Source organism: Sycon ciliatum, chromosome 2 (genome assembly GCF_964019385.1).
Source record: "Sycon ciliatum chromosome 2, ocSycCili1.1, whole genome shotgun sequence".
Taxonomy (NCBI): domain Eukaryota; kingdom Metazoa; phylum Porifera; class Calcarea; order Leucosolenida; family Sycettidae; genus Sycon; species Sycon ciliatum.
In genome coordinates this window covers 47724312-47734664 of record NC_088644.1, presented here as the reverse complement: position 1 = coordinate 47734664, position 10353 = coordinate 47724312, and the positions used below count along the sequence as shown (strand labels likewise).

The window sequence follows — 10353 nt, the reverse complement described above, 5'->3', positions numbered from 1 at the left end:
CGTTGTATGTGATGAGCACCCGCGTCCCTGCAATGTACCGGAAGTTTTGCGCAAGCTGGTAACAGTTTTGGCTGTTTCAAATACAGGAGTGCAGTACTGACCGTAAGTGACAGTTTGAACCATTGTCAAAGGTCTTGCGTTCACATCCAAATAAGTGTGATGTTCGAAGTAGAAGTTTACTGATTCAGCACCCTTGGCCTTGCCTGTATGGCCTAGGTACAACGCAAGCAATATAATTGCGGCCTTTTGAGCCCAGCACTCCTTAATAAGGACCAAGCGTACGCTTTTCTCCGCCTGCTGTCTTTTACTTCAGCTGGTTTTCTTCTCACAACAGCACAGCATGCAGTGGAGGCTAGGGAATACATGTATGCTGTATCTTTATCTCTGCCTGAGTCTCCCTCTTGCCTTCGGCTTCGCCGTGGCCGCACCGTCCCCACTTCTGCCGCTGCCATCGCCTGGGGGAGCCTCGGTAGCCAGAAACACCGCATCGGATGCTGCAGTCGACTCTATAACTTATGTATAAGCGACTCTGCGGACGACTCTGCCGGCGACTCTGCAGCAGCGCAGTTGAGTCTACGCTTTGTATTTGTATTATTTTGTATTTATGGATTCTCCACAGGCCTTAAAAGCCTAAATCGAGGGAGTCTCCGTCAACAGCTTAGCGGTTGATGGTTGATTCTGCAGTTGACTCTGCAGGCGTCCCTCCAGTTGACTCAGCAGACTGTATTGCGGGAGAGCAAGCGGCTGCCTCGTTCCTTGACGTGCATAAATAAAATGTGAGCGAAAATGTGATATTGTTTGCCCTATTGCAGTACTCTTTTCATTGTGTGTTGCAACCGAGTGTCAGCTTGTAATTTTTTACAGTTTCTGGCGTCTTTTCATATTTTCCTCTGTTTTAAAAGCATGAAAATGAGTGAATGATCCGTTTGCTCTCATTTCCTCCATAGTGTGTGAATAAGCCCATAGTGCATTGCCAAAAAATGGATTGCATGAGTACTGCATGTGAGTAAGCTGGCATCAGCAATGCACTCTTCAACAACCCCACACGACCACGCCCAGTTGTTTGTTTGGGGTGTTGGCAATACAGATTATGTCATTGCGCAATGGACTTCTATGACAGAAAATGGCCAATGAAGGCACTGCAATGCATCACAGGGAAGAGCAAGGCTGGTCTACTTGATGTGACGTACATGTACTAATAGTTGGGTAGGGAATGATCCAAACAGCCAAACCAATTTGTTCTCATGTTTTTGTCGTACGGTACAGTCTTTTTATATTTACAGCTGTGAAATCATGCTGTCGTGTTTGGAGAAATCGCCATCCCAGAGACCGTCCTTCGACAGGTTGGTCTCCACTCTGGTGTCAATTCTCGACACTGAAAAGGTAGGCACGGTCAAGCAATGTGTAGCAAAGACGAACATCTTCTATAGCCTACATCCGGTGTTGTTGTGAGTGGCGATGTCTGAATACTCTCTAATCCTTAGAATGAGGTCTGTATTTTTGTCTAGGAGACGACCAGCTATTACTGGAGACCTGAACTTTTATTGGAGAAAATACGGTATGTGCATGCGCGCACGCACACACACATACACACACACACGCACACACACACTTCTTCGCCAATTTGTAGGAGCCAGACGATTGGTTTGGTGAGAAGGCATCGGTGCCTGTTCACGTGATGAAGCAAAGTAAAATACTACTTAGAGGTTTGTCTTTATTTGAAAACAAACTCGGTGTCGGTAACTGGGTGATGTACGGGACGAAGAATTCGAAGAGCGCAAGCAAATAAAGCAATGGTGACAAATCCAGTCAAGTATGTATGTATGTATGTATGTATGTATAACTCATAATCACAAGGTGATCGTAGAGGCATTAATCAGCGAGAGAATTGTGAATGATGTCTCTGAATCCAACTCTATCGTGTGCTGCATGAGAGAGAGCATGCAAGGGAAGACCCGTCCAACTTTTAATGTTAGAAATCCATGATGTTGCGGGCCTTCCTCTCGGTCGAGATCCAGGAGTTGATCCTTGCAGGAAGGGCTTGGAGAAAACGTCATGTCTCGTAACATGGCCAAACCACATCAACTTAAATTTCTTGACTTCGTTCGCTAGCCGCATCCTTGCTCCGATGATGTCATTGATTTTCTTCCAGGAGTCAAGTAAATAGGACAAATCAAATAAATAGGAAAATCCAATCTACTAATTGATGACTTGTCGACGGCCGTAGATTACTGTAAACCGAACAGTCTAACGAGTCACAAAGTCTAACGTTTTAACGACCAATTTTTTTCGTTATTTGAAGAAACGTTATCATACCAACTTCATGGTTATCGTGAGATGTCTGTGTAAAGATGTGCATACAGATGGGTGGCCAGGTAGCCATCATTAAACTTTCTGCACGTTAACATGCCAAAATTACAGAAACGTTGAACTTTAAAAAAACTCAGATGGTGAGCCAAGGAAAAAATTTCCAGGTTTATAATAAACTTTTTGTTCATTAAACTTTCCGTTTTTACAGTTCTTTAAATCCCACTGAATGTACTCTCCACAGGGGCATACAACGTCATGTACGTATTATAGTACGGTGCAACTCTGCAGAAAATGTTCGGAACGGAGATAATTTTCTTTATTTTTCTTAATCGACTGGTTGCTTTGCTGATTTATTTGCACAGCACTACATGGAATTCAGTGGGACGGCAGGCGGGAAATGCCCTATTCGCAAACTGACTGGCAAAGACCAGTCACAGACCCATGACTCACCGGAGATGTTTGCGTGTAGCTCGCCGGCACCGTCCCTCCGCCACTCCCCATCGGCCAAGCTATCACCGATAGAAGAGGAAAGTGTATCTGACCTGCAGACCTACAGCACGGTAAGGAGAAACTAGTTAGTTGTTGATATCTTCATTAGGTCCGTCAAATCATAGTAGCAATTGCTGTTTCATTTGCCCCCATAAGACCACATGACGCATGCAGACGACAGCACGAACAGATCACCAGCCACGCTCGACGTTAGCAAGTAGTAGCGGAGTGTGACTGGTGATCTGTTTGTGCTGTCGTCTGCAAGCGTCGGCTGTAGGCCTTGACAGATTATGCTAGCATAATTTTTCGCATAATTCCTACCAAAATCGAATAATCGCATAATTCGAGGTAAATTGCATACGAATCGCATAAAATTGGACTAATCCGCCTGTTCGCATCAAATTCCGTACAGTTGTACATGTTCTACAAGTACAAGTACAAGTAGACGCACCAGGAAGGCGTAGGTTTACGACTCCCTTGATAACATGTCCAGTCCACTACAATCAGTGACCAGGGTGACGGTCGTAGCTAGGTCGGACGGTGCGTTGACCCCGTTGAACTTTTGCTACTACAGTACAACGCCCTCTACAAAAATTCACCTGTTATTTTGCACAGAATCATCATATACATTAGCAGCATATGTGAGCAATGCCGCATAATATGATAACTTTTGGCATAAAAAAAAGCATAATTCTGCAATTTTTTCAGCAATGCGAAAAGCACAATTTCACGAAAATATTAGCATAATCTGTCAAGGCCTAGTCGGCTGGTCTTGTCTGGTCAAATGAAAAACCTATTACTACTAAATTGCCACTCCCTGGAAATTTCATTTTCTATTTGAGGGTACGAGCAGCACGGGCTTTGGGGATAACTTCTGTGTTTGCCCGTAATATTCTTTTTTTTTATCAAACGTATTGTCAGTAGCACCCACGTAACATGGAAATTCGTGCAACAACGACTAGTCACGATGGTGAACTTGGTTTTCTTCCGAAGCGACAGTGACTCCGTTAAAACTCCAGGTAAACCTGTATGAAAGAGCACCAAATTCCAGCATGACATCATGCTAAAAACAAACTAACCGAAAATTAGTGAGTTTCCAAGTCAGAACTGAGCTGAAAAATATTGAACAGTGGCGGCTGGGATGGCGGCTACGACACACTTTAGTGGTAGAGCATCGCTGCCATGAGTGAGGGAGGGTCCCTTGAGTGAGGGAGAGTCCCATGAGTGAGGGAGGGTCCCTGGTTTGAATTCCGCAGCCCTGGGTGGTAGTTGGATCTACATTTTTATTTCAATCCTCGCAAGTCAAACGGGCAATCATGCCCAATGTTATGATGACGATGGAAAGGGAGAAAAGATTTAAGAACAAGATTAGATAACCTGGATTAAGGGGGAGTGACGAAAACAGTGAGTCTAGGAATCTCTCAGCATAAGGATCCTCTTAACATTGGCCATGAAAGTAAACCTTCAATGGTCAGCTTTTTAAATAACCGACGAGGAGACAACAGTCGTAAAATAGCAATGAAAAATATCAATTGTGCACTCATAACCATGTATAAACAATTAAAATGAAACAATTCCAGAACGTTTTCGTGTGACCATCATCAGTGGAACATCGTCACATAGTAAGAATCACTAAAACAACCAGTTATATAGCTAGAGTAATATGAAAAGAAGCGTGAGAATGCAGCACAGCTAGCGGTTATGCTAGCGGTTATACTGCTACCATTCTCAGATACACTGCAAAGGTTCACACTACACGCGTTATGCATAACCGCTAGCTGTGCTGCATTCTCACGCTTCTTTTCATATTACTCTAGCTATATAACTGGTTGTTTTAGTGATTCTTACTATGTGACGATGTTCCACTGATGATGGTCACACGAAAACGTTCTGGAATTGTTTCATTTTAATTGTTTATACATGGTTATGAGTGCACAATTGATATTTTTCATTGGTCAGCTTTTTCTTCAGGTTTTCTCGTTTTGTGTATGTACTACATGTACATTGTATGGTACAGGTATTCAATACGAGTGTGCACGGTATTTTATTTATCGCCAGATATCAAAAGGAAGAGTAACATTTTTTTCTAATTGTCCGCAAACTCCAACGCAGCCACTTACACATTAAAACTTCACTTTTCAACTCCAAAAACGGTCTCTTCACTGCGATTCAAACCAAAACTAAAATTAAACATTACACCAAATTTTCGGGCCTGGCCCATCATCAGGATAATGGCCCGATAATGGGCCAGGCCCGAAAATTTAGTGTAATGTTAATTGAGCCGTCAGATGCAAAAAGGTACCTTATGACGTTTTGCTCGCAGTTGAGAAAATCGCGTTCGAAAAAGTATTTTCTGTGAATATGTGATCGATAGTCCGGATAGTTTCCAGGGTAACTCGGTGATGAATTGAGATTTTTGGACCTGGTTTTTTGCACGACACTCTCCTGACCAGGTTGTATCTGAAACAATCGTTAACTCGATTTGGCCAAAAATGTCATAAGGTACCTTTTTGCATCTGACGGCTCAATTATAATTTTGGTTTGAATCGCAGTGAAGAGACCGTTTTTGGAGCTGAGAAGTGAAGTTTAGAAGAGTGACATGTTGCTGTAAATATCTGTGTGGCATTGTGCTGCCTACATTTCTGGAGTATTGCACAGTATATTCTCTGATTGTGGGCAAGGCCAAAAGGCCAAAATTGTAGGCAAGGCCAAAATTGTAGGCAAGGCGAAAAGGCCAAAATCGTAAGCAAGGTCAAAGACAAAATTGTAAGCGAGGCCAAAAGGCTAATAAACATTTCTAACATTGTGAGTTGACAGCTATGCCTCTTTTCTGTACGGAATACAGCGGTGCAAAGTCCTTTCCTTCCTTTCAGCTTCCTCTGCAACATTTATTAGAATCTTACGTGATCACCTGGGGTACCCCGTAATAAGACATGTCTGTTGGGGCTACCATAGTAACGCAATAAGCATTACTACTACTCAACAAAGTCCACCCATCTGCTCCTAGAATAGATAGCGATAGGAATACATGCACTATTTTCAGTCTTTCTGACTGCAGATGGTTTACCGGTATAATTTATCCGTTCAATTCTGTTTGATCCCCGTGTGTAGCATTGCTCAGACACCGGGAGCGAAGACAGAATGTCTTCGGCCGCATCCTCATTTCTATCAGCCACATCACTGTATGGAGCAAGACAAGCGAGCGAGCATAATCATCATCAGCAAACAGGACACTATTACGTGCAGTGTCCCAGATCGCCAGCTCACAAGGCCTTCCCGTCGATTGTCTTCAAGTTTTCCAGCGTCGACGAGCGCGAGGAGTCTGACGACTTCCCAACACATCAGCGCGGGTCTATTGGCCACAGTGTTGCGACCGCGCCACCCACTGCCCTGACTGCATCGGCACTAGGGTGATTTTAAAAGGTTAGAATTTCGTTGCTGAAAGTGGTCACAACTTCCTGAGATCAGATTCTTCTCTTTTAAAATCTCCCAAACGTATTTTAGCGGCATATTAAACAAGCACTTTTTAACAGTGCTACCTGCAAAACGAACAATCTTTTTAACAGCACTGCTAACATTATGTTTGGTTCAGTGTTCAGATGTCCAGCACATTAATTTTTATCCTGATGTCTTACTCATTAAAAAATATTTTAACCCTTTCACTACCCATTATTTTCGGAGTCAATTCACAGTCTACAAAAATAAGACTTTTGTTTTATCTCTGCTCTCCTTTGGCCATTTCTCACAAACAACCACTCTCTGGAAAGTTAATGATGGCAGCTACACACTCATAAAAACTACAACACCAAGCGCCATTCGTGTGTGCCGCGCCGTGATGAAGAAGACCTTTTCAAACTCAAACAAATATGCGCAGCGCGATCTGCCACGAGTGGCTCGCTGATTTGTAAAATCGTGGCTCATAGAAACCAGACGAAGTTCTTGTGAAAATACCAAATTCCGCCAAGTTTACTCCCGCCATTGTCCGCCAAAGGCTACAGTCATATGATTACGAGTCTCGTACTTCGAAGTAGAAGAGTAAAGAACTCAAACGTACAACCGCATACTACGGACAGACCTACTCATATGTAGGCAATCAGCAGCAGCAGCAGCAGGTTTGTTTGTTTGTTTTACTAGTGCTTGAATTCGTAGGACCAAACGAGCAGGTTAGTTCTCCAGCCAAATGAAACAACCAGATGGAAAGTAAGACTGTTACTCGTACACCGCTCATACCTGTACGAAGTCTGAAGAAAATATTGAACGGTCTCTGCTGGGATGACGACTACACCATACCTCTGTGGTTAGAGCATCGCTGGCTACAAGCGAGGGTCCCTGTTTTTTTTATTTTAAGAGGACGAGTATAACCAAGCCTCTTGTACGGGCAGAATAAACACAATTACGAGTGCAACCTCAACAGCATGCTAGCACCGGAAGAAAAACGAGCAAAAATGGCTGTGAAAACAGTCGAAAGAGCAAAATGGCTGTGAAGACAGTCGAGAGAGCAAAAATGGCTGTGAAAACAGTCTAGTAACATTAGTAGTATGGAGCCTCGAGAGGGAGCTTTAACCGATGCTGCTCATGGCAACCGCGAATCGGGCCGAGTCGTTTGCATCTGAGAGCACTCGGTGCCGATGGCCTCGCAGACTGGCAACAGGCTAACAGCAGCACGGATGAGGGCAAATGGTTCCAGTCCTGGCGGTGACAGTCAATTTTTTTTAATCAGACTTTTCCCTCAAACCAATGAATACATTTTGCTAGGGTCAACTGAGGATGTTGATTCTAGAATAAATGCAACAAACCGTGCTTTTTGGTTCCGCTGCTTGGAAATCACAATTCTGAATCTCGTTTATGTATGATGTCTATTGTTGAATTAAAGTTTTTGATTTTGCCTGTACCGCGTACCGGTACTCTCATAACGTTACAACTGTGCCCTTTGGTCACAAACGAAGAAGCTGGAAAATCGCCAGGATGCATGGTATCGTCGCAAGCTCCGATATCTTATGAACATTATCCACCCTCACCACATCGCCAACAAGAATGTTTACGGAAAGACCACCCAAGCCCCCATCTCGCAAACCTGTAAAGAGCGCCGCCTCCTGTGGCTGGGGCACGTTGCCCCGGGAGGGGGGGGGGAGGGACCAGACGCGGCCTCTTACATGTACAAGGCACTGCAGCTAGCCCTCAATACCTCGGCAGCTAGCCCTCAATACTTCGGCACATCAAGCGCCCCGAGGACGACCCCACAAGCGATGGGTCGACAATGTCAAAGAAGACCTCAAGGCTCAAGCCTCTGAATGTGCCGATTCAGGAGTGTCTCAATCTCGCTACCAACAAGCAACTTAAAATGAATACGTACATACATGCACCTGTACTGCTATAATAAAATTAACCCAGTACTCGGTGATGCTCACAAGACAGAAGCGGAAAAAACACTGAATTTCTTTAATTTTAGTGTTCTACTACGCGAAATGTGCTATTATTATTATTTGTGCTCGGGCGACCAAGTAAAGTTTGCACATCAGCATTGCGATTGTGCTGAGAAACACCACCATTATATCACCATGATTACTCATTAGAGAAGTCTCGTTCGTGCCAGGCCACCAGCACCACAAGATGGAGCACCATAATCGGCGTCGGTGTCTGCCGCTGCTATCACCCACTTCTGACACAAAGAGCCGTCTGCATCCACGGGTTTCCACGCCCACGGAGGCACATGATGCAGGAACGCAACGATAGATGAAAGACATCACGCGAGACATTTTACTTGACAAGTATATTGACTTTAATATGTCATAATTTTACAGATCTACTCTTGTACATGAAACCAAAAATAGCTCAACCCACCAAATCCGATCCTAGGACCGGGCCGGGGCTAGGTAACATGACTACTAGATAGCCTAGTATAGGGATGAGTAGAGTCATACTAGTTTCTTACTACTAGTACTAGTCTAGATTATGACAGGGATGTTCACGACTGACGAAATGCGAACCGGAACTCACTAGCACAGGCTCGGCAGGCTGGGCATATTCGCAGAAACGGCAGCCGCTTGATGTGGATAAACTCAGTTTACGTGGGCGAAGATTTCAGCTGGAAAGCGGCTACTGTATGATCAGGCTTCAGCGCGGCGTTTGCGAAGTGCCAAGGTAGGTCTTGTTCCACCTTATTGGTACACGGTAGCGCTGAGAAGTGAGAAGTAGAATCTGCAGGACTTTTACTTGTACATGAAGGTCATCCAGAACCAGCGCTCAGGGCAGCGCGTGGAGCTGACGCAGTGAGGCAAGCGGCAGGCCAGGCGAGTGTGCAAGATGAAAGAACGGACATTGCGCGGCAGAGCGCGTCCTCTGCCCGCTACCGGAGTGGTGGTGTTATGGGTCATTGCGTGCTGCTGCCGCCTGGAGAGTGCACGCGGGTTCAGCTTACGTGTAGACGAACAGTTCCGTGTAGAAAACAAGTTCAAACGTAAGTTTTCGAGCACGGCCCATTGACATTGTGTGGCTGAGGGCCGTTTCCGATTGTGAAGAGTGTTGTCATTGTGTTTGTGTGGGAGGATCTTTGAGACACTCACAGATACATGCGTACAGACGCGCGCACATACGCACACAAGCGCACACATTGACTTTGTTGCCAGGTCGAACGGAAACTAGGCGCAAAGATTCGAAGCAAGCAATACCTTGCAGGCCAGTGATAAGGGGATTTGTTGCATTCACGGTAGGTATTCTCTCTTGCCTTTCCGAAGTACGGAAGCTGTTACGGAAGCTGTTATCTACCGTTATGATTATTACCAATCAAATTTTGACCAGTTGTAGTCTTCGGGGTGCTGAGTCGAATGGTCTCCGTTCCTCCTGTATTCCCAATCGAACTCGCGCACTTCCACCGAAACTGGGTGACTGCGCCCTACTACAGTAAAATCCAGTCGATTGACCGGGGCCGGCGCCCTCAGCGCGTACAGAGCGCTGCGTGCAGTGCACATGTTGATCCGATGGGGCCAGCGCTCTACAGCGCATATTAAAAAGCATGTGTGTACCACTTACTTAGTACCCCCGGCTGCATGGCCAGCGCCCTGAGGCCGCTAGACTTGCGACCGGATTTCCATGTCCACAACAGTAGATGGGGATTTGTATGTAAAATGTCTCTAAAGGCGCCATTTCGTTCTTATGAAAGCACGGATGTCCGCGATTGGCCCATATGTTGTCGTCTTTCGGGCGCTGAGTCGACTGGTTTTGGTCCGAGAAGCTGCGATCCAGCGTTCGGCCCGTTTTCCCCATCGAACATAGTTGAATAAGCGGTCACGTGCTCATGTGCGCTCAAGTCACCTGGTCACCGTGCCTGCAGGCGTCAACGTTCACACTCGCAAGGTTCAACTTGAGTTCAACTCGAGTGATAGGAATGCGCCCAAATAGGCGGTATGCTGCTTTCTGTTTCTCAATCATGATCTTAGTCTTAGACCATCGCACTATGCCTGCTTATGATAATTATGGGTGTCCAATGTGCCATTTTGAGGAGCTGAAGTGTGTCTAGTTCCTGAAATACTGCCGAGGAGAATGAGAAATGATGAA

The 10353-nt window shown here is 45.2% G+C and overlaps 2 protein-coding genes across 2 annotated transcripts in view; both read left to right on the top strand.

Moving 5' to 3' along the window:
* Window positions 1–6500, top strand: LOC135810925 (uncharacterized). The gene is made up of 5 exons (XM_065324308.1): window positions 1–102; window positions 620–776; window positions 1284–1383; window positions 2673–2870; window positions 5911–6500. The coding sequence occupies exons 3-5, from the start codon at window positions 1294–1296 to the stop codon at window positions 6211–6213; spliced, it is 591 nt and encodes a 196-aa protein (XP_065180380.1). The 5' UTR covers window positions 1–102; window positions 620–776; window positions 1284–1293; the 3' UTR covers window positions 6214–6500.
* A 2474-nt stretch (window positions 6501–8974) lies between these two features.
* LOC135810277 (insulin receptor-like) overlaps window positions 8975–10353 on the top strand; it is a 36620-nt gene continuing 35241 nt past the window's right edge. The window contains exon 1 of the mRNA XM_065323759.1: window positions 8975–9256. Coding sequence (XP_065179831.1) covers window positions 9103–9256 — 154 coding nt within the window. The 5' untranslated portion in view covers window positions 8975–9102. The remainder of the gene's footprint in view (window positions 9257–10353) is intronic.